Below are 21,379 nucleotides of genomic sequence, written 5' to 3' on the forward strand. Positions count from 1 at the left end.
GCTGGAGATTGCTGATTAGTGTCTTCGTCCTTCGGAGATGTTCAACTATGGCTTTTCGTTCCAAATTCTGGACGTCAGAAATTGGAGCCGGTTCAATTCTTCATTCAATTGGCCAGCATGTACTGAGGTTAGATCTACCATGTGAGATTGGGACCAAGGATTTAGGGGATACTATTGGTATCGGCATACCGATCCAATATTGATCTGGATCGGATCAGTGGATATTGATCAATTTTGCCCCTATTTTTTATAAAAAATATTAATTTTTTACTGCGTTACCCCTAAAACGGTCTGATATGGCCGATCCGATCCGGACGATCTCAAACAGATACTTGAAACCATGATTGGGACATTCAACTTCTATTCGAGGAGGGAATGGAGCTGCGATTACCACCTCTATTAGGATTACCGCTGCTATGGCAATGGGGCGTAGGGAGGCTTTCAAGGGTGGAATTGCAATAAAGAAGTGCCTTAACAAGCAAGAAAACTACGAGGCACGCTAGCCATTGCTTGTTCAAATCTGATGCACACCTTACTCGAGTAGGCATCTAGACTTACTACTAATGGCTAATGGGCACCCTTTTTTTTATCTAGAAGATGATCTCAAATTTTAAGGCTTAATTCAATCAAATATCCTTTCATTTATTGATACTTATTTCGACACTTACTTCGATGTATATCCATCCACTCTACCACTATTGTGCACTTCACCATAGCCTTGGATTTTCAAAGCTCTATTTGCCACATGGGAAACTCAATTATGCCTGAGCTTGACATGTGAATAGCGGACATAAGATTCTATTTTTCCACAAAATTTGGACCCCATCGGACCTATTAAGTTGACATTTATTGGCATTTAAAGTGGACAAGTATGAAAGATTCCTACAATGAGCGTGTTGGAACTGGGCTCCCTCTAATATAATATCTGAAAGAATTTCTTCTTTACAGGATCAATGAAACTGCTGTATAATTTATTTCATGTTTCACATACTAAAAGGTTACACAGCAAGTGTACCATGATATGGTGGCAGATATATCGAAATTTTCTTGGGAATGATATAGGAGTGCCAAAGTTAAACAAATGGTATAAGGAAACAAGAATGGCTTTAAATCAATAAAAAACAACACTATATTTTTCTCTATTTCAAGGGGAGAAGTGTCCCCCACTCTGGTAACTTTTCTAAAATTCTGTCACTTCTCTCACCAATGGTTCCTGTAATTTTCCTTTTTTGATGAATATGATGCTTGTCATAGCCAAATGCTTCATCCACAATGACTTCCAAAAATATGGAAGGGACAGCATTTAAGCCAAAAATTTTGGAGGTATGAGGAATAATGTACTGTCGAAACCGCCTTCATGTAGTCAACAGTGTTGTTGCTTGTGTAGTTGTAGAGTACTCCATGTACCCTTCACAGAAGAACAAGGGAATATAACTGTTGGCTGCCTCTTGCTCTCCTCTACATGGGGGAAATCTACGACGAAGTGGAGCCCACGGCTTTCATGCCTTGCAAGCGCACTGCTCACGACAAGTTTCGCACAACAGAAAAGATTCCTCATCTCACATGCCTCGATCCTAACCATTGTTGGCTCCCACCCCTTTCGAAATAGATACTCTTCCCACTCCGTTTCCAACTCCCCGATCCTCCACTCTGCCATCTTCAACCTGCTTGTTGACCGCACAATCCCCACATAATTCCACATGATTGATTGCAGTTCCTTCCTCACTTCCCTTGTCCTCTTTATGATATCTGACAGTACATTGCTTCCAAGCGACATAGGAATTACTGGCCAGGCCCATGAATCCAAAGAAGCGAGCTCAAGTTTTAAATTGTCCTTGTGGTCTACCGAAGGCTGCACAGCCCGTTGTGCAAACACTAGTGCCTCAAGCAATGAGTTGCTTGCCAGTCGGTTTGCGCCATGCAACCCTGTGCAAGCAACCTCTCCAGCTACATATAAGCCCTGCACATTTGTCTCTCCATGAAGTCCAGCACGGACTCCCCCACACATGTAATGAGCAGCAGGAACAACCGGGATTGGTTCACGTGTTATGTCTAGTCCACAGCGGAGACATTCAGCAGCTATGTTGGGGAAATGGGAGAGAATCTCATCTCTGGGTTTATGGCTTATATCAAGTAGCACATACCTCTCATTACGTTTCTTCAGCTGGTCATCTATACTTCTTGCAACCACATCTCTGGGGGCAAGCTCTGCTCTCTCGTCATACAGGGGCATGAACCTTTCCATGGCTAGGTTGTAAAGAATACCTCCATCTCCCCTAACAGCTTCAGTGATGAGAAATGCATTGACACGATTCTTGCTTGGCTTTATTGGAAGGCCTTCATCAGCCAAGGCAGTAGGGTGGAACTGCACAAACCTGAGAAACATAAAGAATAATGAAGGAAAACTCTAGATATGAACTGCAGTAATCCAAATCCCAGATAAAAAGATTAGCTAACAAGAACCATAAGTTTACAGTTACGCAGGCGATTAAGGAGGTCCACTGAAGGCTAACCAAAATAACAGGCACAAATTCAAGGTTGAATATCACCCTCACAGGTCAACCCTAAGATTTGCTCCTATGACAATAATGATACCACCTAATTTTTCAGGCCTTGTTGGGATATTAATCATTCAGAGAAATTGAAAACAGCATACGTTTTCATGATCAATTGATCACTCTGAGGTTCAACAATTTGATATATCAGAAAAAGGTATTTACATTTAGTATAATGTTTGGACCAATAAAGAGACTCTAAAGCAACTAGCTGCTAATTTACTTACTCCATATTGGAGATTACAGCCTGAGCTCGATGGGCCATAGCAACTCCATCTCCAGTGGCTACCTGTAAATATGTATATGCTGGATTAATATATTGAATGTGGAATGATATGACAGAACCATAAGTTACAATTTCCCCCTTTATTACATAAGATCTACATAATACCAACTAAACAAAAAAACACAAAAAATAAAAGAGAGAAATAAAGAAGGGATTTTCTTATTAACCTTATTTTTTGAAGTTTTAGTATTACACCATTTTTTTCCAATTGAGGGAACATATTGTCATTTCACATGTGTTCTCGAAATATGTGCATGACAATGACCCTTTTGAAAATGACATACTGATACGTCACTATTAAATTATTTTTGAAAACCCTTTTATACCCCTAACTTATAGAAATTTTAAGAATGAGACAAGGGGAAATTAAAAATAAAGTGTCAAAGTTCTAAGTACACCTATAGAAGCATCATGCGTACACTCCCAATAAAGAAAGAAAGAAAGAAAAGGTCACTTAATTTTTTCCACACACAATTGCACTTTCTGGGTAGAATTTGTTGAAAGCCAATGATAGTGAAAAGGTTAACCACATGGAAACTGAAATATGACCTAAAAAGGGAGTAAAAATTTTACTCAAAAATTAAATATAATAGGCGGAAAAGTAGTGTAACTGATCCAGAACACATTACATTTTTTCTCTTTTTCTTTCACCTTACTCTTTCTTAATGGTCAAGGGTCAAAAAGGGATAAAGGCTGTCTCTGTTTCCTTATGAATGTATTTGATCCAGATAGTGCTAGTAAATCTCATGCAGTGTACATTCCAAAGGAAATGGCATAAATCGCTGTGCCTCATAATATTTATACGTTGAAGATTTTATTTAAAAAAAAGAAAAAAAAAACCATACAGGTGTTCTCAACATTATCAATGTCAACATAAGTCAGGATTTTCTTTTATTTAGAGAAGAATGATACGTTATCAATTTCAATATAAGTCTGGATTTTTTTTATTTAGAGAAGAATGATAAAGCTCAAACACGGGTATTACAAGATATATTTTCATGAGCAAGATTGTGGCAAGATGGGTTATGCAGGCCATCCATGGTTTGATCAATTATAAACTTTTGAGGGCACTCAAAATATCCTCCTAAATTGAATATTATCAACATGGTCTTAGGTTTCCCTTTCCAACTGTGTAAATGTCAATAGATTGACAGTAATGAGCGAAATCCCAAAGTATTAGTAAAGATTCTCTCAGTTTCCTCTCAAATCTCATAAAGCCAATACCCTTAACAAACTCAACTGAACAGTCTGAATGTAATCCTTCAGGAAGAAAAACTAGAAAACCAGATAATACCAGTGGATTTGTAGTTGTAGGATAGATATGCCCTGCTCCACCAGATGCAACTAAAGTCACCTTTGAGATAAATCGTACAACCTGAGAATTGTGTGCACAAAGTAGAACCGGAGAACTACAAGCAGTTAATAAAGCTTCAAAGTTACCAGCGGAAGGAATTAACTAGAGAAGGAGAAATGCTGACAATAACCAGTTATTTTACCTCTTGTGTTTCAGTATTCAGGGTGTCCACGCCATGGCAGAATGTTTCTGAACCTTCCTGGAACCCATCAATAAAACATGAAGTATTCGTAGTCTCAGAATTTCTTTCCCACTTCTTTTGAATGAATTTAGTGGTAAAATATTAGGAAATAAAATCAGATAAAAGTGGGAAACAATACTTGTAGTGAACGTTAGATAAAATTCTATTTGCAACATTTTGCATATAGTGATGTAATTAGTGAAACTAAAGAAAGTTAGCTTCACTCAAAAATAACAAGAACTTTCCAGGGAAAAAATAAAACACAGATCAACCCAAGATGCATAAACTATGACTTCCTCTTCACACTTTCACTATTCCTTAATGTCATGCTAAGATAATAGTCTTTAATTTTCCTCCAATTCTTTTCAAAAATTAAAACATAAAAAAGAACCAACAGAAGTTTTACAGAAATGGGCTTTGCTAATCTCAGAGAATCTGTCAGGCAGGTCGCTCACTGCCCAATATGAACATGTGACACGGGATCCATTGGCATCAGAAACCAAAATAGGGTGATGGAAAATAAAATGGGTGATTGGGCTGTAAAGCGCAGGAGGTTCATAATGTTTCAGGTTAACATTTTCACATAGAAATAATTGATTTTAAGGAAACCGATACCTAAATTATTGTGAGGCTAAGTACATTAAGCCATGTATTCGAGAAGAGGATCTATACCCTAGGGGTTTCCTCCACAAGAGTCATTGAAGTGATCAATTTTTTCAGAGGTAAAAGAAAAGAAAAGGCTACCAGTGAAATGATCCCCCATGCAAAAAAATTGGCATAATTAGATCCTATATGTCTTTATCGGTCACTACAATAAAATTTGATGGTTGTTAACAATCTATTATATGGGAAAAAAATCCATGCCAGGCCGTGTGCAGCCTGCACCCAGACATAGGACTGTGTGAAATGACCGCCTTACCTAATGTCTTGTGATCCAATCCTAGGTAGGATCTTTAGTAAATTCGATAAAATCATATTCAGGGACCGATAGGATGAACAAAACAAAAATAAGAAAATAAAGGGAAGAATGGGGGTAGGGGAATGGCTATCTCAGCCTGGGTCTCTCAACCTCAGTTATCTCAGCTGATGATCATCCTTTCTCAGGGAATAATTTTGCGGACAGCAAAAATAAACTTTCATTCAATCCAATTCGTGTTCAATGTTGTAGCCCCTTACAAACTTATATAGAAGACTCAAAGCTGACTCAAATACTAAAAAGGAAAGGCCTAACCCAATCCTTAACTAATTGGGAAACCTAAACTGACTGGGAAACTGAAATAACAAAGAATGGACTCTAACTAAACTAATGAATTAAATCTCGTTTTTCTATTTTCTACCCATATTTTAAGCCCATTACAAAAAAAAACCCATGGGATCAAAGGCCCAACACATATATAACCCAACTCAAGGCTTATTTCCAATAAATTAAGCTCATTAAGTGACTTATCTGCATCATTACCACTCTGAAATGGAAAAAAATCCCACCACCGTTGATGCTCCTGCACACTCTCATTGAACCCCCACACTTGTGCAGGGGCCACATAGTCTGGCAGCGATCTTCTGCCTTATTATATTTACTCGTTCTTTGGCTAACCATCCAAAGAACGAAAGAGAGTCAAATTGTTCAGTAACTGTTAGTTTTATCTAAGGAGATCTCAGCTCCAAGATGTAACACTGTTCAATGAATCTCAACTCCTAAACCCCTTGTATGTGCATTTTGTGTATACTGTTGTACATTACATAGTTGATAGCCAGTCCAGATGGTCCACCAATATGAACCGTAGATTTCTTTTATGAACACAAACAACCTGTTGATAGATAATAAGCTGATGTATCCAAATTCAATGAAACTTATTCTGCTATACTGTAGACTAAACTATATCCCAGAGACTAGATATCTGCACCACAAATAATTAAAGAAAAAAAGTACACAATCAAATGAGATTTAAAAACATGCTGAACCCACCTGAGATGTCAGAAAATCTATAGCTAAGTGGTGCTCAAACATAAAGATGTTTGAATCATCAAGAACTGCTTTCAATAGTGCCCGCTCAATCTCTCTCCCGGTCATATCTGCTGCATGGACAATTCTATGATGAGAGTGGCCTCCTTCCCTTGCTAGATGCAAGTTCCCATCATCTCCATGATCAAATGATGCACCCATAGCAATCAGCTCTCTAACTCTGTCAGGACCTTCTGTACACACCACCTGGATAAAGCAACTGAACATAAGAAAGACTTCAATCATGCAATGAGGGAATATGATCATTTTTAAACACAATTAACCATACATAAAATGAGCATCTATATATAGCACCATCTTCTTTCTTTTTTCCCCCTGGGGTAGGCGTGTAATTTGGTGCTAAAAACATGAGTAACGATGAGCAACATTAGGTAAGTAATGCAGGAGCATGATCACCATCATTAGATGTGGTTTGATATTTTATTTTGAGTCTGTTTGATGGTATATGGTTATGGGCTTTTGTTTTAAGTGTTTTTTATTTGTAATGGACTCAATTACAAGGCACTAATATTAGATCCATATGTGGTACATAAGATTAGTAATATAATTAGGTAGTTAGTATTAGTAGTGGGGTCCATAAGCTATTAGTTAAGAAGTTATCTTGTTAGATAAAATTTATCCTATAAGTAAGACTAAGTTTGTAGGAGATGAGGTTAGTTTTGGGTTAAGACTATTTAGTATGGAAAGGTTCTTTATCTATTTAAGTAGTTATTTCTTTTATTATTTCTAAACAGAAATCATGCCAGACCTCACCCACGATTTGAAATTATGGAATAGAGTTGTTTTGTTTTATGAATACACTTTTGGAATGTTTTGTGATCTGAAAGGAAGATTTGATAAGACAATAGAACTACCAGGCAAACCGTACAGAGCACCTTTTTTCAAATGAATTTGAAGTTTCATTTAGAACAAAGATAATAGAGTTATTATTATACAAACTCCACTCCAGGAGATCAGCCATTGTGAGAAACATCCAAAATAGAACTACATAATGTCAATGGAATTCATCCAATGTAAATAAATTCCCTAGCAGCTTCTCCTCCAGCTAATGCATCAGCTAAGCAGTCTCAATCTCGACCTACATAGGAATGAGAAATCTAGGTGAAGGGAGAGACCTAGGCCACCTGGCCAACCTATAAGATGCGTTCAATGCCAAGGAATGCTAAGGAGAATAATGTAGGACAATCTAGAAACAATGTTCAGGGGTTGTGTTATTGCCAAGGAGAAGCTGAGAAGTATTAGCAGCAAAATAAAGATTAATAAATCAGAAAAAAATTGCGGAGGAGCAAACATGGGAGCAGCCTCTAAGGAGAAAAATGAAGGAGTAATAATTACGATGATTTGGTAAAGTGCAATAAATACAAAGAACGGCATGGACGAAGATATTTGGTGGCGCATAGGCCATATTGTAGGATAGGATTACTTAATGTGAGCCTTTTTTAGAAAATATAACTTATTATTGGATCCAATAGGTTAATTAATTCCTTAAGTCAATAAGAACATAGAAATGTTGAAACCAAATGCAAGGCATGGCGGTGATCAGATAAGGGCAAGTGCAAGAAGCTTACCCTAACAGTCTCCTCATCACACAAATAAGCCCCTGCTACAATGGTGTCCCGCATGTGATTTTCTACAGAATCCAAAGGGCCCAAAACAGCACTCACACCTCCTTGTGCATAGTTTGTGTTGCTCTCATGAGACTCAGCCTTTGTAATCACTGCAACAGATCCATGTTTTGAAACTTCAAGAGCATAGCGGAGGCCAGCAACTCCACTGCCGATGACGGCGAAGTCAAAACACTTAGTGGTACCATCTCTCAAGCATGATAGAGTGATGGTTCTGAGAGGGCTCCTACTCTGACTTATTTGAGCTTGAGAAAAGTCATGTCCATGGACCCGCAATAATTTGGATACTCCAGCTGACCTGTCACATGATAGGCAATTTCATAATCTCACAATTAGCAACAATTTAAAAATGTATTTCAACTGAGAACAATTTTGATAGCAATAAAAGCATTATACTTATATTAAAGTATTCCAAGCTTATCCGAAATCTATCTTTTCTAACAAGCCTAACTTGCAGACCAGGCATTGGAAGTGACCTTCCAGAGATCACAGCAAAGGATAATTAGTTCAGAAACTTGCTCCTTTGGTACCTAAAGTTTCTGATTGTCATGATTCCCAAGGCACTGGAAAGTATTTTCCCAGTGCCTCAAGGTATTGTAAGTGATTATTTATTTTCCGGACGGGTCTGCCTCTCTCCTCCCTTCTAGTGAAACGACTCCCTGTCCTCCCTTGTCCCCCACTCTCATGTGCCTGCTGCCCGCCAGCTTACCTGGAACGGGTGGCGGGCCTATCCCTTCCCCTTTATTTTATTTGACTTTTCAAACTGTTTATTGAATATATATTCTTATTCACATAAATATTAAGAAAATACTAAAAAAATTGTCTAACCAGATGGACAAGGTGCCTAACCCTTTTATAGTGCATGAATATTTGACCCAAGCTGATCTCTTTGTTAGACTGGTGTTATACAGTTATACCAGAATCGTGCTTTGTTTGTTTGCATCTTTCATCCAAGAACAATGAGGATTCTTCTTTCCTTGCGCTGTTTTCACAGTTTTAAAAATTACTTATACATTAACTATGTATTAAATTTTCTTGTTGTCAGTGCACCAATCGGAGCCTCCATGTATTGACCATACATTGTGCCACATGAAAGAATGATTGGGCAAATCCAACTGTTGAAAAGGAAGTACATGGTGTAGTCTGACCACATGACACGTTTCATAGTAAAACTCAACCATTTTTTCCTTGGTCGTATTGGCAGTACTACTCCCTTGCATTTTCAGCTCTTTATTTGTTTTTCAAAATGTGATGAATTTTCACAGTTTTATATTGCTACTTGGATAACTCTAACTGAGTTCAAATTTGACAGGTAGTCAATGTCCCATGGCTCCTACTGACATAATTTGGGCCCTAACTGATCTGCCATGTTTCGGATATTAGGCTTGACCACAGAACATGTTATGGTCTGACAGACCACCAGATCAGCTGCTATTAACTAATGATAAAAAAAAAATATCCCAGAACCCTAGAAGCTGAAGAATAGAAAACCACAACAAAAAATAAAAAATAATAATTGGAGGAAAAGGAAGAAGAGGACTTAGAAGCAGAGACTATAGAGAGAAGTTGCACAATACATAACATTCTGTAGCATTCAACCCTAAGAATTCCCTTCAGACAGGAACAGATTATCTCCCCCCCCCCCTCTCTCACAGTACAACTTAAAAATCAGAATATACTTGATGGTTAACACGCAAACGTGTAAAAGGTAAATTACTGGGATCAGGATCCTCATTAAACAGGTACCTGAAAAGCTCTTTGTGTATACATCTCCTGAAGGCTATACCAGATACCCAGGAAGCTTGTCTACAACCTTGTTCCTTAAATGATTTCACACTAAAATGCAAGTGCCCACTTCCTGTCACCAGACTGGTCGTCATCGCAGTGTTTCTGCTAAGACAGTGAAGAGTGGATAATGAGAGCAGATATATTTCAATATAAATTTTCTTTCCAAAACAGGATTATTGCTTTCTATCTGAAGATCACAAACAAAAATAAAAAGGAAATTGAAGATAAGATGCAATCACAAAAACAAAATTAAACAAGGTGGAAATGACTGACAAACTTGAGTTTGAAGGAATGCAATTCGAAATCTGGGAATACATCTCCCTATATGGTTTGTCGACCTAACAATTAATTACTGACCTGCTTGACCACCACTACTTTGTTTTAACTTTGCTGTCTTCTAAGTTCTCAAAACCACTCCAACCTGGTTTCTTTTGAACTCTCTTTCTCCGTTTAATTTTGAATGTTTAGTCAACTTACGAGTATGTTATGACTGATGAGAGCAGGGAGCTTTATGTTTTATTTCCCTTTTCAAAATTAAGTCAACTTCTAGTTTTTCATGAAAGCATGATGATGCATATTCTATTAATTTTTCGAATCCAATCAACTTTTTATTATGTTATGAAAGCAGGGGTGTTGCATGAGTTTGTTTGAGTGCGTGCATGCATGTGTGCAAGTGGACTGAATACCTTATGGTTGTATTAAAGGATTTCCAATATATAATATCTATATATTAGATGCATAAGTAAATCTACCTAACATTTCTGTACAGTAGTATTCTAATAATCAATTTAATACTAGGACAGCTGAAAATAAGCACATCTTAGGTGGTACCAGTAGTGATTAGACATGCAGAGATAACCAAGTTAGTCCCTTCTGGGTACAGTATTTTCTATTAGAGACTATTGGCTCATCATATTGACCATCTTCTCTTAGAGAGCCAATTACATCAACAAGCTCCAGAAACTCAACAAAAGATACACAGGGAAACTACACCAGGAAGCAATAAAAGAGAAGGAAGATTGTGATTTTCATGCCCATCTATTGAATAACGATGCAAGAGACAAAAACCCAGATACAGAAACAATCCAAAATCCATTTAGAACCATGCAGAACAGACAAATAGAGAAATCAACATCACCAGAACATGAAACCCAAAGAAAAAAAAAACCCAGATCCAGAATTCATTGAAACATTAAAACAAACAACAGGGCCTCGAAAACTTACAGCTTTCAGCCCCGATGTCCGTGCTCCTCATGTAGAATAAGAAGCCATTCAGGTATCCAAATCTGTTCCTCTGCTTTTGAAGTTCTACAAAAAGAACGGAGAGAGATTCCGGACCATGATATCTGCCCTTCTAATTTTTTTCAGTTCAAATTCAATGGAGGGAATCATTACAATTCCAAGTCGCCACAGCTGACTTGCTCCTCTCGGCAACCCTGTTCAAGAAGCATCGTCGAAGTTCGTGCCACCCCTTTAATGTGTTTGTGGGCCGTAATATTTTGCTAAAATTTCTCTGCTCCCGTCTCCTTTTGCTTTTGTTTAGAAGTAGGACCCAATAGTTGATTCGTTAAATTGTTACGTAATAGATCCTGTGAGAAAGCTACTGCTATAAATGGTGCTTCGACATCTACCTTTCAATTGGCACCCACAAACCTATAACCCATCATTCTATCCATTCCAGGCAAGCACAATGAATCTAACAAAAAAATCAAGTCGATAGTATCAAGAAATGGATGTTAATTCTTATTGGTTCACTGAAACATCCAAAAAGCTCAAAAACAAAAACAATGGCAGAACTCAGAATGGAGATCGGGCTCGTATGTAGCACACCTTTGTGCTACAGATCGTGTAGCACACTCCCATTCCCCTACCCTTTTTCACTTTTGGTGACTTTTCTTCACCGCCCATCCCACCAGTTCTTAAAGTCAATCCGGCCAACCCTCTCTCTCTTCCGTTTTAATTCCTTTTGATTCATGGTTTCAAGTATCGATATCATATCGGTTATATCAGTTGCACCATATTGATATCGTTTGAGATTGATCCCTTGACTTGACTGATTAAATAGGTTACCTGTGCCGTTTAAGGAGTAAAACAATAAATAAATATAAATATATATATATATATTATTTTTAAAAAAATAAGGCAAAACTGATCAATATCTGCCAATTCAGTCCGATCCAGATTGGTATCGGTATCGGCAGCCGTCCCTAAATCCATGCTTTGACTAAATTTCTAAAAAGTTAAAATGGTCAAAATTCTTAGAAATGTGTTAAGAATTTGGATTGGGTGACTCGAAAGAAAATATATTTTGACTCTGGAAGTTTGGTAATGGTGTCAATAAGTCGGTTCAGTTTGATTTTTCTCGGGTCAATTCAATTTCGATCTGTTACTGAACCAACTCGAAATCAAATCGTTAATAGAGTTTTAGTTTTGGTTTTGATTTTGATTTGGTCTGGTTATCAATTTTCGCTATCATTTTGTAATCGGCCAACTATCGGGTTTGATTCAATCCTGTTTCGATTTTACATGTATTACTGGTAGGCCCGACCTAGCCCGACATGCTACAATCAGATCTGGACCGGCCTGATTAATAAAATTGCCAGGCTCGTTTATTAAACAGGTGTTCACGGTGCAAGTAGCTAGCCCGTTGGGCGTCCGACCGAATCAACACGTTTATATACCTGACTTGAACCGACTCATTGTAGCTCAACCCAGCCCGACCCTCTTTAATACTATATAAAATTCCTATTTTGTCACTACTAGTAAGAAACAAATTAAGTTTTCTTATCATTTACTTTGTAATAGGATTTCATTTAATTAACTTTATTTTGTAGGTTGCAAAGGTCATAATCTCTTATTTTTCATTGTAAGAACAACCACAATCTTATATATATTCTTTTTTTTTATTAAAGATTTGTCTCACATATTTATGGGCATTCAACTAACTTAAGAAAAGAATATTAGGGTAGTCACGTTTAAAGCCCATTTAGGGTCCGTTTAGACTTACATATGTTCGTAGCCCGATTAATGCCCCATTAAAACCCGTTTAAGGAAGCCCCACACGGACAGGCCCGATTATAAACCGTACCATGCCCCCCCCCAAGTTAGGCAATTTACTTAAACGGGCGTTCACGATGCAAAATTTTCAAGTGGTCAAGCCAAATTAAGCCCGACTGAGATCGGCCCGACTCAACCGGTTGACACTTGACACCCCTACATGTATACATATGGAAATCAATGTAAAAAGTACTGGTTTTGGGGGTTTCCAATTTCTTATCTAACAAGTATCAGTTCAACATCGGTTTTTATCGGGTTCGGTTTTGTTTTTTCTATTTCAGTCGGTTTGATTTCTCTACCGGTACCTCAAAGCCCAACCCAAAACAAATCGATAAGGGTTCGCTTTGGTTCAATCTGATATTTGAACCTTATCATCAACCCCTTTTTTGGTTCTGATATGGGACTCTTGGAAGGACATTTTGAACATTTGACCAATAAGGGTGGAATAATTTTCTCTTCACGAGGGGTGTCTGGAAAACTCGCTCCAATTTGGACCACCTTTGTAACCGAAAAAAACGGAAGAAATGTGGACCACTGAAATGAATTTCAATTTATATCCAACGAAACAGGCCTTTACTTTCCGTTGCAAGTACCCTCAATCGTTGGAAGTTAGAAGCGGATCGCAAGGCCCTTATCTAATTACAGATAACTTGTGATCATGTGGTTTGCGTGATTATCATACTTTCCCTTCTAGAAAAACAAAAATCATGCGATCCTCTCGTCACGACCAGTTGTTGGTAGGGGTAATCAATCGGTCGGGTTGGGTTACTCTTGATCGAATTTAGTCGGGTTTAATTACTTAGAAACCTTGCACGGAGAACACTTGTTTAAGTAAATGGGTATAGCTTTGAGGGACATGGTAGTATGGTACAGTCTATAATTGGATCGGTGTCGGACTTTAATCCGACTATTTTAAATAGGCCTTAATCAGACCTTTATTGGGCTACAAACCTATTTAAGTCTAAACGAGCTCTAAATGTGTCTACCCTAAAATTATTTTCTTAAATATATATATTTTTTTAACCCGAATATTATCTGGAACCCGGGGAAGCCCCTAAATTTTTATTAAATAAGATAAATAAAATAATGAAGAAACAAAGTGGGGGGTGACATAGCCCGCCTTATCCTAACCCATGAGATAAAAATTACTTTGACACTCAACTTGCAAAAGAGGAAATATTACATTCTAAAGATTGATAATCATAAATACTTAATTTGAACATTAAAGTGACTATAGTTTTATACAAAAAATCATTATAACAGAAGGTGACGCAAAACTTTAATAAATAAAAGAAATGATATGAGATTATGGTTGTTCTTTAATAAAGGGGATTACGCTGGATCAGGCTACAACAAGTCGATTCAAGTTGGGAATATAGTCGATCAGTTCGGTCAAATGCCCGATGGGCTATTATTAATCAGGCATGTCCAAGTCAAGCCATAAGTATGTCAAACTCGATCGGACCTACCGATGCAGCTGATAATTGACACCCCCAGCTATTGGCACTAGTCCTACATTTTGCCTCTGTGAATTCGATGAGAAAATGAGACTTAACAGGAAAAGAGGTCAATCTGTTTCAAATATACAACATGGGTTATCTCAGTTCAGTCTTGTTTCAGGTCTGAATCGGTTTTGGGTGAGAATAACCAAATTGATGATAGGGAAGATTTGATTTCGGTTGGTTTTCTTCCGATTTGGATAAGGTTTATTTTGGTTTTCTCTTCTTAGTTTGATATCAGATTCAATCGATTCCCATATATATATATATATATATATATATACACACACACACACACACACTCAAGTACTTATGGGACAAAACATGTTTTTATGGTTTTCAATTTGATATGGTTTTCTAAGTGGTTTTATATCAGTTTGGGTTCAATTTCGATTGGGTTTTCCGTGTTCAATAAATTTGTTCGTCTATCTGATTTTCAATCAGTTCCATAATACTTCAAAACCGAAATTGGACCGATAAATAGTTGATTCAACCGGACCTAGATCGGCCTTCACCAATTCTATGTTTTGAAATCTTGCTTGGAAGTGAGGTATGAGCGTACAATTCTATAGACTACATAGTGTGGACAACACAGTTAAAATAATCCCTAGAAGTTATAAATGAGGTCTCCGACGAACAATAGTTTTTTCTCAACCAAGTCAGTATGGAATGAAATCCGATCTCGCTACCTTCTAATTCCTTACTTAAAATGGTTATGGAATAAATCGATCTCTCCAAAAGTAAGTTTATTTGTTTGGCAAATCTTTAATAGAAAAATTCCAACAGATGACGTTTTGATGAGTATTGGTATTCCATTAACTTCCAAATGCTTTTGTTGCAAAGATCTTTGGAGGGAAACAGCAACCCATATTTTATTAGTGGGTACAATTGCCTCTAAGGTTTGAGATTTATTTGGAAGAACAATGGACGTTGATATTATTTCAACTCATAATCTCAGTACTAGAATTCTTTATTGACAATCCTTTGCCAGTGTTAAAGGTATTTGTGAATACATAACTAGTCTATTTTGATCATTTATTGTTTGGGAGTTATGGCGGAAAAGAAATAACAGAAGACATAATGAAGGCTCTCGTGCTGCAACTATCATAATTGAGAGAATCAAGGATTGGATTCATGAAATCATTTACCCAACTAATTTTTCAAACTTCTTTTATTTGAGAGATAATATTATCTTGCAAGTCTTTAAGTTAAACCCACAAATTAGTAGGGTTAAGACTCTTGTTCATATTTATTGGTGCATCCCTTTCATACTGTTAAACTGAATGTGAATGGCGCTAGTAAGGGAAATCCGGGCATTAGTGGTGCGGGAGGCATTATTAGAAACAACAATGGGAATGTTCTTGCGACATTCTCCAATTTCTACGGGGTGTGTTCAAATTCAATAGCTGAGTTGAGAGCCCTTATAGATGGATTGAGATTGTGTGGGGAATTGAGTCTCTCTGATTTTTATGTTAATTTTGACTCCTCATTGATTGTGAAGCTGGTTACCCCAAGATCCTGTAATTTGTGGAGCTGTTGGTATTGGTTTCAGGAAGTTATCAACCTCTAAATTCTCTGAGAGCCCACATCTCATTTTCATTTTGGGAAAGCAATCGAGTAGCTGATTGGTTAGCTAATTTTGCTTGTGAGTCTACAATAAATTTGATTTTCTATGGTGATAATCCTCTTCTAGGTGATCTTAGTTGCATCATTTGAGAGCACAAAGCTGATTTACCAATCTTTCGAATGTAATAATTATTTTATAAGTGTTTTTCTATTGGGTTTTGAGAGCGATAAAGTAACTTGTCTCTCCTGGGTTGGGGTAAGTCAGGTTATGTCCCCCTTTGTTTTTTTTATCATTAGTTTCTTTTTTAATAAAATTCTAGGGGCTATTCCGGGTCCTAGATAATATTCGGGATAAAAAAATTAAATATTATAAATGATGTCTTAATTGAGTTTCCTACCCTTAGCATTTACACTGGAATTTTTTCTTCTTCTTCTTAAGCAAACACCCCATGAAAGTGGGAAAAATAAATTAAGCATAATCAAGTTAATTAAAAAAAAAATGGTTTACAAGATCTAAAATATCAGCGGGAAAAAAAGGACTCCCAAAGACCATAACGAGTGTATGTCTTTATAGCTATTTTAAAATAGTTTGGGCACGTATCTAAAAAAAAAAAAAAGAAAAATAAGAAATAGTTTAGGCAAAAAGTCGGTGTACTTGTAGAAAATAGCAAGACTTGAAACAAGTCTGAAGTGAAAGAAAATAAATACGGAACGATTCATGAAGATTGATAAGTATGCACGACAAACACTACAAAAACACGTTTTAGGCATACCTGAATCTATGGCTGAAGAATAAGAACTCCTCAATATCTTCTTGTATGCTTCTCATACAACACGATCAATATTGGTCTGGTCTACCCTCTTTCTCTTTTGCTTTTGATCGTTAATCTCGCTTAATGGGTCAATGATAACTATATATAGGGGTGAGGGTAGGGACCAACCCTGCAATAAAATTAGGGTTTCCTCCTCATTAAGAAAACAATACCTTAGATCCACACATAGTAATAAATATTTCATATCATTAAGGTGTACTAATAGAATCCAATATCTCCATAGAGATCACTTACCAATAATATTGGATTCTTTCTGCTTACTCCATCTGTAGTCAACACCACTAAACCTGTTTTATAAACAAATATTTGATTATGCTAGCCCACCTAATAGGAAATCTCACAATCTCCTACTTGGGCAGCATATGTCACAAGTTTTAGATTTTAAAATTTATTTAAAATGACTCTCTGATTTAAATAAACTGAATGTGGCCACAAACAAAACAGTGTCGAATGAAGTACACCTTAAATCAAATGCCTTGGTCCGAATGAGAATTACAAACACCCAACCGTATTGATCATTACATCTAAAGCAATATGAGACCACACACATCAAAGTACTCATAACATCACCGACTTGGATTGAATAGTATGAAAGTGTGGTATGAAAATAACATGCAATAGTGATCATCATGTCTATTTTCAAATTGGTTATGGCTCGAAAACCAAATGAGCTCTATGAGACAGATACCAAAGGTCTCATTAACTACAAGCGTCTCTCAAACGCTCAAGTTTCAATCAAAGAAGCTCATTGGGACTAGGTCTAGATGTCCCACAACACTAGCACTAGACCTCAATCAAACGAGGCTTTGCCAGCGACTGGATGTGTGTGTTGTTTTATGGTTGTCCTTGTTGGCAACTCGGCCATGTGGCGGTGATGATGTCACCAGTTGGGTGACATAGATGAAAATGATGACATGGCAGTGTCCAGTATCACCGATGAGATAACAGAACAGCTTGGTATGCATGGAGTGGTTTAATACATCATTAATAGGTGGTGCGGGTTTCTGGGTCAAAACTGGCAAAATTGGCCTATTTACGATCGAGGGCATTTTCGGTAGTGAAAATGACATTTTTGGAAGATCAGTACTCATGAAAAAGATAGATTGTAATTTACCTAGTCCAGTGCATTTGATTTCGTCACATTCCGATACCGTATGAAGAAGTTACGACACTTGTGTCAGTCGAGGGCAGTTTTGGCATTGAAGATAAATTTTTTAAAGGAAGTGTTCTACATGTAACAATACGAAAAAAATACAATCTTTCCAACGGTTCTAATTTCATTGCATTCCGATTCCGTATGAGAAAGATACGTCATTGGAAAGATATAGGGTCATTTTTATCTTTTTACATGGATGATTCAGATGATTGAGTCTTCTGAAAAGTCGTAGAGCATCCAGTTACGATTCCAACGCACTTCATTTTATCTCGATCGGATATCGTATGAAAAAGTTATAAGTGTTTCCGTAAAGTCGGTTCGAGAATCCAAACCGAAAATCCATCAGTTGCTCTCGGTGTTGGGTGGGTTTTTCGGAATTTAATTTTGAAATTTGAAGGGCTTTTGTGTAATTTAAAGATTTTGAAGGTCTGAGTTGCAAGGGATCTTTAAGCACTGAAACATATGGAGACAGGGGCTTGATTGTAATAAAGAGGAGTAAGGGGAAGTGAAATGGATGGTCAAGATTTGACCACGTAGGCTTGATGCCCATCCAAAGGCTGCTGAGATTTTGGTGTGATATGGACAAGATAGATGCTTAAGCGTAGGATTTGATTGGTTAGGTGCATAATTCTTGATGCACTGGCGCTACACCTTATCAAAGTATGTTAGTGTGTTTCGCGCATGTATAGAAGATATAAAGAAGATTCCAATCTTAATGATCTCATGAAATCATATTAAAGCCAACATGGAGGATTCGGATCCAACGGTCAATAAGCCTTTTCACTTTTGTGAGTGGGAGACAAGATTCCTTAAAATCCGGAAAAGCAACCAATCATAGATCGACAACACTTCTGACGATGCCAGCGCCTACGTCACGATGACGTCATCGAGATTCAAATCTAACGGTTTGGATCTATTGTCCGTTGGTTTAATCGGACGGCTTGGATTATAAGATCTTTATATGAGATCTACGGTCAGATTTCGCCCCTGTTGCGCGCACCGCCGGTGTAGCCTACGCCACCCCTACGAAGATTCCATTTTGAGTGTTCTAGTTGGTCCAACTTGAAATGGTCATATCTCCCTCATATTAACTCCGATTTGAGTGATTCAAGTTGGAGATTCTTCATCTCTCCGAGCTCTATACATCAGAGGAAGAAATCAGGCAGAGGGGTTGCTGAGGTGGTTGGAAAAACGAGTTGAAGCTCGTGGAAGGCTAAGGGTTTGAATGAAAGACTTTCATCCTCTTGCACTTCATCCATAGCCCCCATTAGAGGCTTAGGAAGCTGCTGGAAATTAAGGTAGCAAGTTCTATTGGTTGTTGCCAAGAGAAAAGAAAAGAAAATAGAAGAGAAGAGAAGAAGAGGGAAATAGAGAAGAAGTTTTTTCCTCTCTTTGTGTGTGTGTGAATGTGAATGTGAATGCCATTGTTACTCCATGAAAGTAAAGACAAGGAGAAAAGAAAGAAGAAGAAGAAGAACCTAGAATTTGGTTCTTGTGAGTTGCTTCAAGAAACCCAAGTGCCAACCGGGGTTGAAGCATTGGCGGCACCGAGACAACGTGATTGTGGTCCGCATCAAGTGGAGATCGACATTATCACATCTCCGACGGTTACTCATTGCCAAGGTAACCTCACTTTTGCCAAATTTCCATTATTATAAATCATTGTAGGCAAGATGTTTGATAAAATGCCTAAGTGATAGTTGTAGTCTATTTGGGGGAAATTTGCATGTATGAGTGCTTCACTATAGGGCATTGTTATAAGCCCAACTTTATTTTATTCGTGTTCAGTGGGTGCTGGACACAGGGGCTATGTGTTCCTTGGTAGTACAACTACCTAAACCTATTTGCCGTGGGTGCGGCCTCTCAGATCATTCTGAGAAAACTAGGGTGAAGATCTAGCCATTGTATGTCATTGGTGGAAACTGGGAATGTGTTCCCTTGACTGTGGGTGCAGTCATAATTAGTATTGAGTAAATGCTGAGCCCGACAGTGGGCATTACTCCGTGCATGTAGGCAACTGGCCGAAGCACGTATTTCTTGTGTTGTGGATGTGTATGCTCGTATTTGTATTGTGGATTGGAGTGCTTGGCTGCAGAATGGGTGTGTACATCTGGTAGACCTGACCACTTGGTGGTGCAGTGTGGATGTGCATACGACTGTGTATGTATGTGACTGTGATTACTGTGTGAGGTTTATAAGACAGCTCTGGGCAGCAATACATGTTATGTGAGTAAGTTTCATGCAACAGTAAGAATGGTCAGTAGTATACATAGCAGCTCTGGGCAGCATCAATAGACTGTGCTATTGAAGTGAAAATAGTGATTGCCACATCAGGGGTACAGTTGGAAAGTGAAAAAATATTTGGCACACTGATTCACCCCCTCTCAGTGTCAATCGGGACCCAACAGTTTCTACTATTTTTATGTCTAGAAACAGAAGAAACGGTTTTTCATGTTTCCAAAAACAAAAACGGATTTTTTGGTATTTGATAAACCTATTTCTCGAAATGTTTTTTGCAAGTGTAATGCTAGTAAAAAACCCAATAGTATAATCGGATGTCCAAAAGGGAGAGAGGGTTAGGTTCCCTCTTTTTAAGTTTAAATAGTTGAGAGATTTATCGGGCTAAACAACTTTTTTTTCTCTCAAATTCGTTTTTAGAAATGACAAACTTGTTGCGTGTTTGAGATTTTAAATGTAACCGCAAGCGTACGGATTAGTGTAGCTATGGGTCGAACTCAGAGAAAGCAGCCACTTTATTTTTTTTTCTTTTAATAATACAAAAGTGAACCTATTAATGGTTGTGATCTAATTCTAACTACCGTCCTAAACATATGTATCTAAAATAACGTCATAACCATTCGTCATCTAAGAATTTAAAGACGCAAGTCACGCAATTAAAATTAAATAAATAAATAAGTGGAAATAAACAACCCACGCAATTAAAAAAAATAAAGGAAAAAAATGCTGAAATAAAAATAAAGTAAAAGAAAGGGGAGAAAGCTAGAGAGAGACTCACAAGTAGGTTTCTCTACTTAGCCCAAGGGATGCATCATAATATGAACTTCTCTACTTGACCAAAGAGTCACTCTTACAAGGGTTATTCTATTTGGCTTTAGGGAAAGGGAGACAATTAAAATAAAAGCAATAAATTGATAGTTCTATGGCTAGGAGGGGCAAAGCCAACACATATACTAGCCATGAACCTTAGGGGAAAGGGATGGCAATAATGTAACGACTGAAATTAAAATCCTAAATTAAGAAAGAAAGGGTAGTTAGAAGAGGGAATGAGAGGGGGGAGAGAAGACTATTAAAGGAGCCTGCTTACTTGAACTTCAACCCTTGAACTTGAAAGCTTAGGTGATTTGAGATACTACTAGTACTAAAAACCAGATCTGGAATAAACCAAATCTGAAATTTTTAGTACTAGAGAAAACAAATCTTGAAACAAAAAAAACT

At 37.5% G+C, this 21,379-nt stretch overlaps 1 protein-coding gene across 1 annotated transcript; it reads right to left on the reverse strand.

The window, feature by feature from the left end:
• Positions 1-941: 941 nt before the first annotated feature.
• LOC122078379 (L-aspartate oxidase, chloroplastic) lies at positions 942-11,711 on the reverse strand. Its single transcript, XM_042644345.1, has 8 exons — positions 11,037-11,711; positions 9,771-9,914; positions 7,968-8,322; positions 6,343-6,585; positions 4,338-4,394; positions 4,136-4,216; positions 2,783-2,844; positions 942-2,375 (listed from the first exon to the last, which is right to left on the reverse strand). The coding sequence occupies exons 2-8, from the start codon at positions 9,902-9,904 to the stop codon at positions 1,364-1,366; spliced, it is 1,944 nt and encodes a 647-aa protein (XP_042500279.1). The 5' UTR covers positions 9,905-9,914; positions 11,037-11,711; the 3' UTR covers positions 942-1,363.
• Between the last annotated feature and the right edge of the window lie 9,668 nt (positions 11,712-21,379).

The sequence above is a fragment of the Macadamia integrifolia genome, chromosome 5, assembly GCF_013358625.1.
Source record: "Macadamia integrifolia cultivar HAES 741 chromosome 5, SCU_Mint_v3, whole genome shotgun sequence".
In the NCBI taxonomy this organism is placed as follows: domain Eukaryota; kingdom Viridiplantae; phylum Streptophyta; class Magnoliopsida; order Proteales; family Proteaceae; genus Macadamia; species Macadamia integrifolia.